Below are 15,153 nucleotides of genomic sequence, written 5' to 3'. Positions count from 1 at the left end.
AACTTAAAAACACACCTAATGCCAGATGACCCAGCACCATACTCATCAATATTAAACTAGGCATGGCCTCTTCATGCACTCTGCAGTTTTTAGCCTCAGGAGAAGCAATGCAGAGATGCTTTTTTGACCTTGAGGGACTCTGGAGAGCAGCTTAAGATAACAGCGTCTTTGAGTGCTCCTCCTACTGTGAGATGCTCGTTTCCCTAAGCTCTCTGGGTTTACACAAAGTTTTACTCTTGTCTCTTTACACACGTAGATACATTTTCACACAGCTTTTTTTCTTTGTCACGTTTTTGTCAGCCACATACAGGAGAGAGGTGGAAGGAGAGTTTGTAAAATTTGATGTTGGCTTAGGGAAATGTAGACTTAAAGCTTTTACAGTAGACAGTCTTTAACTGTGGACTGTGCTGAATGGATTGCAGTTGAATATTAAACTGTCTGTGATGTTTGCCAACTCTATTTTGCATATCAAACTCAATGTTAATTCTGATGTGCGCGGAGAAAAGAAAAAGAGATGGAGGTGGAAAGCCTTGCGCACAAGGCAGAGTGCGTGAAAGGCAAATGTATGGAGATTAGGGATCGAGGCGACCCTGGGACAGGGAGATAAGGTACATAAAAACTTCTCTCTGTGTATCAGGACTGCCATATCTGCAGCTTTTGCATACTAAGTTGCACGTACAACAAGATAATTAAAAATACATGTTGTCTTTCTGTCTCCCTGTGGTTCCAATTCATCTCTAAATATATCTGTATGTTAAACCACCTCTTTAATACATGATAGATCTTCTGTCCTCTAGCCTCTTCTGTCCACTGTCCTTTATTCTGAAAGCCATGTTTTAGAGTCTAGGCTACTTTCCAAGCTTTTCACTGGACCTGTGCATTGACCCCTTATTCAAGATGAATTCTTAACACACAGTCAGATTTTCTTGTATAGCCCTGCTGTGGCATCTGTTGGAAAGTTGACATGTAATATACTGTATTCATGCCATATTAAACTGGAGCAGAGCAGTCGGAGCACAGTCATCAAAAAGGTCCCTAAAACTTGAAATGGGGGTTGCAGTGCAGAATAATGGAGACATGCCTGTATGTGGGCAGTTATTGGCTTTATCAGGTTGTTACAGTCAAAATGACTTGAATGAACTGTGATGTTTGAAACAGACAGGGGTCAGAACCTTGAACAGTCATGCAAAAAGAGTAGTAATGAAAGTTGAGTTTCATCTGTGTGCTTTTGGGTAACTAAGGAAGAGAAAGTCATTGAAATGAGCTAAACTATTTTTTTTTATTATTCCTAGCAAACTACAGTATCTCTGCACTGTAAAATGTGATGAGGTGTTTTTACTTAAAAAAAATCTTGGAAACCGAAAAGTCTTGAAAAGTTAAAAATAACTATTGAGCTCAATTCATGTTTACTTTATATCTACTGGTTAAATTTACTTAAAATTTAGTTGTATTTTATAAATTTAGTGGAGTGAATTGAAGTTGTTGTAATGTAAAAATGACATGTTTAATTAAATTAATCTTTCTAAGTTCAAGCAACTTCACTAAACAAAGTTTACTGTGCTATATCTCTGTATTGTGCCAGTTGCTTGCTAGCCAGTCATATTTGTGTCTTCTTAAACTTGTTAAGAAAAACTTGCCTCCTAAATTCATCATTGGCAAAATTCTTTTTGTCATAATCAAGTTAAATCCAACTAACTTGGTGGCCTGAAGTTGGCATCCCTTTACAAAGTTAATACAGCCAAATTCAAGTTAACTTAAACTTAAATATAGAGTAAACATAAATGTATTTTATTTTATAGTTATATTTACTTCATTTCTTTTTACAATGCAATCGGTTTCAAAGATTATTTAAGAAAGATCAACTTGTCAGATTTTACAGTGTGTCTCCATGTCTTAAAGCTTAAAGGGATAGTTTGGATAAGTCTGATTACACTTTTTATCTAAACAGAGGCCTTGCTCTTTTTTGTTTTCTTTTCTCAGTGTGTGAAATGAAATTAAAAGGCAAATAACACAACACAGATTGAGAGACAAATAGACACATTTGCATCTTTAATTAGATATCCGGTGAAATGATCTTTTTTTTTTTTTTTTTTTTGCTGAAGAAGAAAACAAGAAAGCTCTGTCAAACTCCTGAGTCAGAGTGCTCTTTACATCACGGTCAGTTCAGCCCAATAAATCCAAACAGAGGATAATTTTCAATTTAATTATCAACTAAAATGACAGTTTTTTATCTTCTATGGCACAAGAAAAACATTTACTGAATCGACTGAATCCAACACATTGCTGCTTTGCTTTTAAATACCCCGTTACAGAACTGAATGTTATACCAGGATGAAAGTTCAAAAAGAATATATTACATTTAACCCAGCAGCTGTTGAGGTCAACGTTTTTGAGAATTCGGCAGGTTAATGCTTCTGCTGGAATTAAACTGGCTCAATGATACGACAGGTTGTCTAAGTGTTGAATTTTAAATCTGGAGTGAGAACATGTACTGCGTGAGTCAGGCTGAGAGAGCACTTGTCTGTGCCAGACAAACTGTAGGCCGGCACTGCAATGTCAGAGAGAGGGCGAAAGCAAACAAAAACCAGAGTTCTGCTAGTAGAGAGATAGAGAGCACTCCAGTGAGACTGGTTGACTGTAACAAGGAAAAAAGCCTGCACATAATGCTCCAAATATTAACACATCCACACAAGTAATGACAAATGGAAAAGTATTTACCATACACAGATGCAGAGCATCTTTACATGTGTATGTTTGTGTGTGTTTGTATGTGTGTGTGTGTGTGTGTGTGTGTGTGTGTGTGTGCGTGTGTTGTGGAGGGCTGGGGCCTCTGAAATCTATTAATCTTTTCCCTTATGCACTCTGTGAACTCCATGCACGCCACCCACTTATGCAAGCACTCAATGACTAGTATAAAGTCAAAGTGTTGCTAAGTGTTGCTCTTCATGTTTCGCTGACATTCAGGGGATGTCGTCATTGTGGGACTCTGCTGTGATTGGCTGAGCAGTAAGCTGTGGAGTGACTTAGCAATATCTCCTTGGACCGCGGCCACATTTGTAAAATTATAGCTGAAATGTGGGAGCATTACTGACGCGTAAAAACTGGGGATGAAGCACTTTAGAAGCATAAAAGCTCAATACTGTGGCCATTTCTTAAGGTGACGCATTCAAGCAAATCTGTCTTCATCAGAGCCTTATGTGTATTACATGGTCTATGTTGTCAGGTTAATGTCTCCAAGTTACATATAAAATTTCCATCTAACTGAGTCAAGTCATTCGAACATTAAAGTACTCTTTCTGTAATTAAGTCAGATAAAATATTAATCGATTCTGATCATTTATGTAACTATAGCTCATATAATTTACTTAAAGTTTATGTCATTAATTAAGTTTATACCTATAATAATATACTTAATTTTTAGTACTAATATAATATGTATTTAAATATGTGGATGAAATACACAGAATTTTTTAACAGTAATTACAAAAACTTCATTAAATTGAAATGGTAAAGTCTATGAGCCTGGTTATGTAAACTCTCCTAATTTATTCATCAGAATTTTATTAGATTTTTTTTACACAAATGACACTTTTCTGGCATATGTTAACATTACTTGACTGAGTTTAATGGTAATTTTAATATGAAATTCATAAACCTGACAACATAGACTAAATCATTTCTCTAAGTGAATGTCAAATTGAAAGATCAATGGTAAACTAAAGTACCTAGTATGAGGCTAAAGTATTGATATTTTTGTGCTTTTGGAGTGTTTCTGTCCCAGTTTAGATGTTGTAACATTAAACAAGTTTAGTAACTGTTGTTGTTGAATAATGTTTTTAAATTTTGTTGTAGTCACTAGTATAAGTTGAGCCCCCCAAACCTCAAGTCATACACTTGCCATAACACACCTTGATAGTCTGTAAGGTAAATCAGAAGATGAGATAACCCCCGTGACATCACGAAGGTAGGAAGGAAGCAGCTCCGTCACCAGAGAAAAAATGTTGGCATTGTATATTTCTGCAACACCTTAAGCAAAAACATTGCATTTGCATGTTTCATTTGTAACATATAAATGCTAAAGTGACGTTTATCAGCTAACTTCATAATTGAGACGTAAAGGAGATAGTAGATGGCTTGACACCTAGGTGAGATGCCTGCCAAGTTGCAGACAACTGCAGACAACTATAGGAAACAAACAGACAACATAAGTGTTTTTTTTTTTTGTCGCTTCTCTCAGAATAGTGGCCTGAAAAGCATTTTTTTTAATGAGACTTTGCTGCTTTTCCTGCTGGAATTGTGCCCCCCAAACAGGGCTTTTTAAGCCAAAACATGGACTTTAGTCATAACCAATTGGTTTTTGTGCCTAAATGTAACCACATGTTAATTACAGCGTTTTTGTAATCCAAGTTCAACTTATCAGTGACATAATAATGTAACATATTTGTGGTTTGCAGAAATTTTCAGTGCCAACTTTTTTTCTGGTGATTGGGTTGACATCATACAAATTGTTTCACAGAGTGAGTATTCTTCATGATGGATACATTTATTTGTAAAATCTGTGGAGTGTCCCTTGACTTTTGTCCCCATTTAGTTATTTTTAAATAAATAAATGGGTCCCAGCCCCAGTCGCTGTTTGTTTGTCAATGTGTGTGTGAGCACTTGCGCATTGTTTCAGATTGCTGTCCAGCAGTTGGCTCAGCTGCTGCTCTCCACATTTGACCATCTTTAATCTACCAGAGTCAGCTCAGGTCACTCAGGTGGTGCAACAGTCTCAGACACAGACGCACTGTCAGTGCATATTTCTGGCCTTTCAACTGGCTGACACCTGGCAGGAGCCGCAGATGGCTGTTAACATGTTAAACCTCTGGCAGATCTGTTTAATTCAGAGAAGTTGAGATCGCCAGACTGGATCACAGCCCAGCGAAGTGAGAGGTGGCGGAAGCTCGTTTGGCCGCCATTAGGAGAAGCCAAGGGTGTTTGGCAGACAGTGAGAGCAGCTGGCGCCGTTGACAGGGGCCGACTAAGTGGCCTGAACCTTCTGCAGAAGAGCAGGAAGGATCAATAGGGCAACTCCTACACTACAGTGGCAGGAGCACTTGGATGGCTGTTACATCCCTCTTGACATCATAAATCATGCTAGACTGTCTTATTGTATGTGTGTATAGGACAGAAAGCGAGCAAATGAGGGGTGAAGGTGATGAACAATTATTTTTGCTTTAACAGAAAAGCAGAAAGAGAAAATACACAAAACACATCTGCATGTTTTCTTTTTCTTTTTCGGACATGGAAAACGCGCGCACACTCGCACACAAAATCAGCACTTTTTTTTTCTTTTTACCAAAACATGAAGCTCAAGTCCTCAAACTGAAGATACATTTCTAGATATTACATTCATTCCAAGCGATGGTGATGAGGATTACAATATCTTGATAGAATAGACAAACAGATTAATTACTTCATGGCTAAAACCTGAGTTATTCCAAAGTATTTCCATATGAAACTGCACAACAATGCACATCAAAAATAAATGATGCATCATTATTTTCATATAGAGTATTATTTGCATGACTAAAGCTATGCTAGTATATTAATATGATACATACACACATCGACATAATGGATTATTTATGTATATGTATGTCTGAGATCGACTGAGAAGTCCGGTCAAAACATACAACCACATTTTTGTAGAATGAGCAATTATTCTGAAGCAAATCAGCCTCAAGAAATGCGTCCTTGCAACAGAGATGTGACTAAAATGATATTTCTTTTTTACACATTTGAATTTTTGATTTTCCTTTCAAACTCAAGAGGCAAAGGGAGTTGATGACTGAGACGTGAACAGTCCAGATGTCACTGCTTTTTGCTAATTTTTTCTTTTATGTGTTTTTCGGCCCTTTTTGTTAGTCTCTGATCCTTTCTCTGAAAACGAGGAGGAGCTGAGGCACAGCGTACTTTAGTTTGTCCTCAGCTCCCTTGTCCTGCCTGTCATCTCTCCTCTTCTCTCAGCCCCCTCCAGGATGAAAGCAGGTGTGACTGTTTATATTGAGCTGACGGGTCGAGCACTAGAGTTGAGCAATGTTCAGTCATTGGATCAGTTGTTAACAGGTTCCTCGTGGCACTGGGGGGGAAGGGGCTCCGCTGCGCCCATCATCCGAGTTTCTTCGTCACAAAAATTCCTCATAGTCTAAGAGTTTGGAGTGCTGGCGTGTCTTCCAGAGTCGGTAGAGGCGGAAGTCGAAGTACATCTCAATCATCTCTTTGCCTTGATTTGGTAAATGAGACAGGAAAAGTTTGAATATTGCATTGAGGAGGCAAAATATACCATACTATAAACAAAAGACTGCAATCTTTCCTAAACCTTAACTAAGTGCTATTAGTATCTTAACATAACCAAAAAAACTTCGATCACGTTTTAGATGCTATGGGCAGGTATTGTACCGCAGGGGCTGAATGCATTACTTGAAAATGTATTGAATATCAACTTTTTGTAACTTTCTAGGTTTGTTTAAGAGCATCTCCTGGTTATGTTGATTATATTGTAGAAATTAAGATTTCTATTTAATTTTTTTTAAAGGCAGATATATTTGCCATATATATACTGTGAAAGTATCAAACCCCTCTATCTACAGAAAAATGCAGCAGTGCTGTATTCAGTGTGCTTTTAAACAAGCTGTCAGGAAATCTGTGAAGTTGTAATGTCACAGCTACTCTATGTAAAGGTAGAAACTGCCGTTACAGCACCATTTCAGTCATTCCGGCTGCAAAAAGGAACTGATTATTTAAATGTGATTGCGGTTATTGCCTATTTATCTTATGTGTAAAATGGAAATCATCAGGAGTGCAGAGATTAGAGTAAGATGTGTACTTATTGGTGCACCAATTGAGGGGGAGTCTCTGCGAAAACTTTTAGTAAAAGTAAAGTGCTAAAGAAGAGGAAGTCTGGATTTGGGTGTAACAGAAAACAGTTTCCATTTCTTCTTGGCAGGCTTTTGTTGAGAGTATTGTAAGTCCCTACTCCCACCTGCAGCTAGGGAGAACAAGAGTGCAAAATAACATACTGTCTCTTGTGTAGTGGGTGTAAAGTCTATATGACTTAGATCAGTTGCATTAAAAAAAAAAATAGGGAGGATAAAAAAGGAGAGAGCGTGAGAGTGCAGCGCGGGAACAGGATCAGAAGGAAACAGCAAGTGACACACTGTTAGAATAAATCATATTTTTAAATAAGGGAACAGTTATTCGAGTAAATTCCTCCTTCAGATGTTAATTCTGGACACATGGGTTTTCTGTGTCATTCCATTTAAATACTGCATGAATGTATATCCATGTGTGAATCCCTCTGCACGTGTGTGTGCGTGTGATCTGCATGTTTGGGTGTGTTTATGCTTGCTCAGACCCACCCTGTGCAGACAGCTCCAGCGGCGACTCAAACTCGACAGAATAAGGCCTCATCAGATTCTTCAGTTTCTGGAACAGCTGTTGGGCCGAGATAAGAAAGCAAACCCCAATTAATCCTACTGCATACACTCGCAGCAGGGGAGCCTGCATCTTCAGACACCACAACACACAAACATAGACACAAACACACAAGAACGGCAATGAATCCAACTCATTAGTGCCAAAGAGACATAGGCACATCCTTCCTGAGCAGGTAACAAGCAGGACAGGAAATGAGGGGAGAGTACAAATTGCACAGGTGTTAATTTTTCCTGCTTGTCTTCATATAACCTCTTTGCCCTTTCATGATCAACAGAGCTTATAAAAGGTTTAGATAAGTTTTCCCCGTGAAGAGTCTCATGTTCAGGAAATTAACAGAAAGATTAAAATCAGTGCATTTATCTGAAAGTTGAGATGGAAGCTGATAGCTTGTATATTTCATCCTGCAGGTGTTTTTTTTTTCTTTTTTTACCACATCTGAAATTTTGCACTGAACGATTAGTCCTCTGGAAAATTGTTGTCCTTTTCTTGTGACCATCTCCACCTGCGTAATACTGATGCTGTTTAATCTACATCTTTACAGGCTACACCTGTCAGGTGGATGGATTATCTTGGAAAGGAGACAGATTTTAACACATTTGTGAACAAAATGCTAGAGGAATGTATCTGCTGAGTGCATAAAATGTCTTAGATCTTTAACTTAAATCTGTGAAAATTGGGAGAAAAAATAAAAGTGTTGTTTAAATTTTTGTTCAGTATATTAATGTAGATTGAATTCTTTGGGGTTTTGGACGAAAAGACACTTTGAAGACATCACTTCTGTCTCTGTGAAAATGTGATGGTCATTTTTAGACTAAACCATAATTCAATCAATCGAAAGTCGAAATTTTCAAGTTTAATAGTGAAAATAATCATTAATTGCAGCCCTAATTACATAATGGCCATTTAATTGGAGCAGTACAGTGATTTCTTTTTTCACATCATCTCTCCCACAGTGTTTTGTGTCACTGACGCAGCGCCGTGCACATTAAAAATTGAAGCCCCCTAATTTCTCGCTCCAATTTAATCATGAGGGATCTCCATACCCCTCCATCAGAGAAATCAAAGGCCAAATGCGCCTTTGTTTTTCACTTTATGATGTGAAAATGGAGGTGGTGAAGAAAAAGCAGCTGTCATTCCTTGTGTTTGCAGTCCTTTTGTAAAAGATAAAAGAAGATGGCTTCATGCCAGATGTGGAGTAGAGGGAGAGGATGGTTGGGGAGACGCAGGCAGCGTGGCTTGTCTGTGGTGCAGAGAGAGCTGGAGAGAAATAACAAATCTCAAATAATGTGTCGCAAGTTTGGTAGTTTTCTTTCTGTCTGTCCTGTGTGGCCTCCTACAAACTCTCAGTGGCCGTTGCTGCCAAGACTGACTCAGATTTTGTGCTGACAAAACTGAAACGTGCTTGAAAATCTCTGGGTGGAAACTGGGTCAGGCTGTCTGTCTGACCTCCTCACCCGCTGTTCTCCATCCTCAGCCTTTGTTTTTATTCCTGGATCCTCCAAACTGTGTTTCGAAACCACTGTTACATCTCTTAAGTGCTGTGGTCTTTGTTATGAAAGTGCAGCCTGCTCCACATTTCACATGGCAGCCAGTTATAGCCTTTTTTTTCCCAGTAGTCACTTTCTACTACATCCAATTAATTTGTCATCTATCTTTTCCATCACATTCACTCCTCGAGCTCCTCGAAAAAGTCAGAGGAATGCAACAAATTTTTAGTTCTTATATGATCTGACATTCATATCTATAAAATAACCCCAGAACAAGAAAACATAGAGCGAGAATTATCATTACAAAGTCAGCTTCTGTTGTGCTTAACAAGCCAGACCCCTTTGATAATGGCTGAGTGATTTTATTACTCATGAATTAACCATTATGATTTTACTTTCAAACAGAGAGGGGGTGGTTTAATTTACCTCTCTGGTGAAGTCACTCTGTCTCGTCTGCAGGCTGCATGTCAATATTTATAAGCCTAAATATGAGATATATGAGATTGAAGCTCCCCGAAGCACAATGGCACGTATTCATATACAGTGTGTGAACATGCGTCAGTGAGTGAGTGTGCGTGAGAAGTTGCCATACATGTAAAGTGAGTCACTTAACATGTATGGCGTGCTTTCAAATCTGCAGTCAGTAAGCTTTAGCTCAGTGTTTAGTTGGTATTCAGAAATAACCTCCAGGCTGTTATTAATTTAAGTGCTGTCTGTTACTGATGTGTCTTTGCAAGTTTTTGTTTTATGCTGTCTGAGGAGGAGTGCAGCATTTGGCAACATTTAAACTTACTGTTTAAAAATTGATTGATCGGGGACCCAAGCTGACTCCATTTAAACTTTGGCAAACAGAGGCAGGCTGGGAGTGATGTGCTCTGTTTATGATGTAATGTCTCTGGATGGAGGTTATGGTTTTATTAAGAAAGTAAACAAAAAAAGGCACCAGTGGGTACCATGAATCAGGATCCACAGAGTCCACTTTGAGTAGCAGATCCATTAGTATGTAGTAGGGCTGGGCAATGTATCTATATTATATCCATATTGGGGTTTGAGACTAGATATTGTCTTAGATTTTGTAATATTATAGAATGTGTCTTTCCCTGTTTTTAAAGGCTGAATTATAAAGGAGTGATGTAATTGTATAAACTTATGAGACTGTTTTATCAGTTGTACTATTTATCTGTACCAACTTAGTCATTATATCCACATAACTGATGATTATTTACAGAAAATGTCATTGTATATATATTTGTGAAAGTACAAATAGTCAACCCTACAATATCATGGCAATAAAGATTATGAGGTATCCGGTCAAAAATATTGGGATATTTGCCCAGTTATAGATTGACGGCTTATTGGATGCCACACGACTGGACAGCAGTATATACCAGAATTTGACAACTCTGGAGAGTTATCACACCGGCAATCATGTTTTGTTGTTGCAACAATAGAAGGTAAAAAAATCTGCTGTTCAAGTCACAAAAGTATCAGCGAAGAATGTGCACTTGCACATGTATAATGCCGCGACTTGCTGAATAATGTTGCTCAATAATGTCACATTGACTCAAAAGTTGAGCAAGATTCAACAGTTTTAATCTAAATGATTAAATATATATAGTGTTATAGTGATTATATATAATCTATAGTGAACACACTGTTGCCCTCATAGTAGTACTAAGATTAATTAAGTAATGCAATTAAACTCAATATTTTAGATAATATTTACTTCTTAAAATACTTGCAACTTTAGGGCTATCAGTTTAGTATAATTGAGCAGCCCTTGCGGGATGTTACAGTCTCGCAATGACCTTGCTATGTTGTCCACTCACACCAACTTTGCCACAAATTTGACTATTTAAAGCAACTCAAAACTCGTGTCATTGTAGAGCTGCGTGCAGTGTGTTGATTCGCTCAGCCTCTTCTTGTCCCGCTCTTCCTCTCTCTGTGTTCATCATGAGGCTACTGCTGTGGGATTGTGAGCTTTGTGCCCGGGATAGACACATGCACACACGTAGTGACAGGGCTACCCGTCAGCATGCGACGGCTTACATCACTCAACAGTTATTAAAAGGTTGAGCTGTTTCAGTGTTGGTGTAAGATTAATGGTTCAAGGTTGGATGTTAACAGCTGCTGCTGCTGGGCCTCTGCCAAGTGGCAAAATATGATGAGTAGGTATGACATCACCTTTTGTGGTGTTCGTGCTAACCGGTCAGAGATCAGCGGGAGAGCAACTCAACAGGACGGTACCCCAGCACTGCAGCATTTGCCATGAAAACAGAAATTTTAGGCAGTAACAATCCCAGAATCAGCTCAGGAAAGGGACTGCTTACAAAATCCAGGAGGGATTGATTAAGTAAAATTATATAGCTACAGCATACATTGACATTTTAGGCAATAGTGAGGCATTTGGTGAAGGCCTTTTCACTGTATCAACAGGACAGTGTCCTCTGTGCACAAAGTGAACTCCATTAAGACATTGTTTTCTCAGTTTGCTGTGGATGACCTTACTGGCCTGCAGAGAGCCCTGACCTCTATCAAACCTCTTTGGGATGAACTGTAATGCTGTAATGACTGCGAGGCAGGCTTTATTCTCTAACATCAGTGGTCGACCTCACTAATGCTCCTGTGGCTGACTATCAGCAAACCCCGCAGCCAGGTTCCTAAATCTCATGAAAAGACTTTGGTGGGGGCTGTTTTGGCAGCATATGTGTGTTTGTTAAAATGTCCCCTCACTTTTGGCAATGTAGTATAGTTGCCAATGAAAAATAGATGCGATGAAAAGCACTCATAAAAAGGTCACAAGTGGTAGAATGTCTGCATCCTAAATGTATGTGTGTACACAAGCAACATCTAATTTACTGTACTTTTCTAACTCAAATTGAGATGACAGAAGATGATCCACCAGTGTGAAAATATCACTTTGGGATCTTGGTACTGAGCCTTGCAAAAAGAGAAACACACCAATTTTGTTGTTTTGGATGGAAGTTTTGTTGGAACAACTGTGTCTGTGTTTGTCTGTAGGGGTGGAGATATCACTGATGTGCAGTCTGTTCTGCAGACTGCCAGACTGTCCATCAACCCTGGAGAGATCCACTTTATATAACAAAGCATTTTGGCAGACATGACTGGAACAGACAGTTAGGTCAGACAAACACCGCTGGCTATGTTGTGCATCTGTGTGTGTGTGTGCGCCCAAGTGTGTCTACTAGCTTGTTTGTGTGAGTGTGCTTTGATTTTTTTTTTGTATGTGGTTATGTGTCTTATTATTTGTTTCATGTCAGGTAGAGAGAGGTGCAGCAACACTCAGCGTGTGTGCTCCTCAGCTGTATCCAGTAACATCACACAGGAGTGAGATGAGAGAGTGAGAGAGATCGAGAGAGAGACACTGAGACAGCCAGGAGGATAATATGGTGATTATCAGACTAACAGACACACTGAGCATAAATACGAAAGCAGAGGGCAGCAAACAGAGAAATGAGCAGGGACGACAAGGAGAAAAATTGAGCAGGAGGGAAAACGAGGAAGCTTTCACTTTAATAGTAAGGGACGGGGAACAAAACATCTATTTATCTTAGGCGTCCTAAGTTATTGACTCAGCTTGTGTGGCACATAAATCTTTGGTTTGAAAGTGTAAATTAGCAGAGGCTTTGTTATGAATGAATTGTGTGCACATGAATCAAAGCATGCGATGGTCCCATCAGCACATGAATTGATTCATAGTTCTGCATCACATTTCTCCACTCATTGTACATTATCTGCCTGTATACTGCAAACTCATTCAGTCTGGGATACAGAGCAACCAGAGGAAGGTTCGCTTCATCCCACTATTAAATATGTCATTACTGTCGTACAGTCCTTGATAGCCGAAGTAATCAAGTTTAGGGTGCGCTGTATCAGGCACTGTGATAAAAGTGAAGACAGTTTGCAGTAGAACTTGTGCGTTACTGAAAAGGAGAAGGCTAACGGGCCTGTCTACAACTTTCTTTGAAAAAAACACAATCAGCCCAAGGTGACCAATTAGGTGGACTAAAGATGCACCGTTCAGACTTTTTCAGTCCCAACACTGCAGCCCAGACACCAGAGGAAAATGTTGTCATAATATGTCTCTGCAAACCATGAGTACATTGCATTTGCCCGTTACATACATATCATGCCAACATTTCTAAAGTGACATTACATATGAGCTGACTTTGTCACCTGGATGTGGAGCTTGTGATGGATGGCATGATATTTAGGTGAGACAGCTACCATGCTGCAGACTCCTGTTCGAAACCAACAAACATCAAAACTGTGTTTTAGTGAGTCATTCCTGTTTCCAGCAACTTTTAGGCTTCATTTGTGGGTGTTTTATAGCAAACCATGAGTGCGCTTCCATCGGCTTTTAGTCTCCAATCATAGGTATTTTGTCATGACCTGTCTGCGTGTTTTCATTGGCATTTTAGGCTTCATTCATGGGTGTTTTGTAGCAATACGTCTGTGTGCGTCCATTGACTTTTTAGTCTCCAGTTATGGGTGTTTTATAGCAAACCATTGGTGTGTTTCCATTGGCTGTTTGGTCTCCAATCATGGGTGTTTTGTGGTGCCCTTTCTGTGTGTTTTCATTGGCTTTTTAGACTTCAAATTTGGGTGTTTGTTGCAAGCCGTCAATGTGTTTCCACTGGCTTTCAGGCTCCAAACATGGGTGTTTTGTAGTGACCCTTTGGTGGGGTTAGTGTCATGAAAAGCAACTGTTTATTACCAAGACATTGCTGCTTTTTCTGCCAGGATTGTGCCCCCAGAACTGGGTATTTAAAGCCAAAGCCTGATCTTTTCCTAACCATAACCAAGTCTTTGTTTTTTTTCCCTAAACCTTACCACAACATGTTAACCACAAGGTTGTTGAAAGTTTAAACATATCTGCTACAGAATAACGTGCGTAACCTAGTCACTTAAACAAGAGCAGTCAGCAGCTGACACTTGTATGAATCCCTAAATAATCATATCTTCCATGAAATACTGCTTGAGTGACACCAAATTTTGGCATCTTCTCTGTGCTGCTTTAATATGCACATTTTTAATATGTACTCTGGCTTGAAATGGTAGTAGTGTTGAAGATGAGCTTTTATATTTTCTTTTTTTGTGTGAGTGTCTGATTGCATTGTACCTTCTCTCCATTAGGGTTGCCTAGGACGTAGCATCCCATTATGTGGATGAGGTTCGGCTCTGGGTTGATTTTACTCATGAAGCGACTGAGCCTCCTCCAAAATCTGAAACAAACAGCAACAGTTACATGGGCTGGATCCCTCCCCACCCCGAATGTAAAGTTCCAATAAAAATAAATCCACAAAATGTAACTTTAAAAAAGATGAGCCTGCGACAAATACTTGTAATGCTTTATCAGTTAACTGCTGCACTTTTGCACTGAAGTGACAATTGATAGCAGAGTATACTAATGGAGCAGGAGCCTTGTGTTTTTCTATCTCTGAAAAAAGGAAACATCTTTTCAAAGATGCCCCCTCCTGAGTAGTAGATTGTTATTCATAAATGACAAACAAATGTAGAGAGAGTGTTAAATTGTCTCAATGGAACATCTTGAATAATATTAAGTCTGACAGCACTCACAAAAATAGTATTCATATTCTGAAAATGAGGATTAATGTGACAAATTTATGTCAGAATCTTTGATCCTTTGAATTTCCAAAATGAAAGATTGAAATGAAGAATTTCTTTGGGAGCGAGTCAGTTTCTTTTGGTCATGATTTTAAAGAGAAATTATTTTTCTGATTTTTGTTGGAATAAAAGCCTCATTGAAAGCACAGGTGAGGAATCTTAAAGTCAAATGAAATGGAAAAAAGCCTTTTTAGATCATATCCTTGGACATTTTGTGCATCAGTTTAACAATATATGCCAAAAAAAATCAATTTTATTATTTTGTCATATCAAAATCCAGCCATAATTTCTTCCTGTAAAGCGAAATGTGATGTTATGTTAGCTATTACCAACATTCAATAATTTCATGACATCGATCCATCAGTCAATTTGCAACTTTTAGCTGCACAGTGCGAAGTACACAGTATAGAAGCTAAAAATGCCATAACTAATGTTTCACTTGGATTTTAATGTTAAAGACTTCCCTAATATTTGTCTTTTCATGACTAACTAATGGCTGTCAGTCATGTTTTTCATGTCTCTTCAATGTCTTGTCAAT

General features: G+C 38.7%; 1 protein-coding gene across 1 annotated transcript in view; it reads right to left on the bottom strand.

Annotated features, from left to right (window-relative positions):
- Positions 1-5,895: 5,895 nt before the first annotated feature.
- Positions 5,896-15,153, bottom strand: part of LOC121959952 (NMDA receptor synaptonuclear signaling and neuronal migration factor) — a 51,907-nt gene continuing 42,649 nt past the window's right edge. Inside the window, exons 13-15 of the mRNA XM_042509508.1 lie at positions 14,110-14,212; positions 7,401-7,476; positions 5,896-6,265 (exon numbers count right to left, since the gene is read on the bottom strand). Coding sequence (XP_042365442.1) covers positions 6,168-6,265; positions 7,401-7,476; positions 14,110-14,212 — 277 coding nt within the window. The 3' untranslated portion in view covers positions 5,896-6,167. The remainder of the gene's footprint in view (positions 6,266-7,400; positions 7,477-14,109; positions 14,213-15,153) is intronic.

Source organism: Plectropomus leopardus, chromosome 20 (genome assembly GCF_008729295.1).
Source record: "Plectropomus leopardus isolate mb chromosome 20, YSFRI_Pleo_2.0, whole genome shotgun sequence".
Lineage (NCBI taxonomy): Eukaryota > Metazoa > Chordata > Actinopteri > Perciformes > Serranidae > Plectropomus > Plectropomus leopardus.
This window is presented reverse-complemented; position numbering and strand designations above follow the sequence as displayed.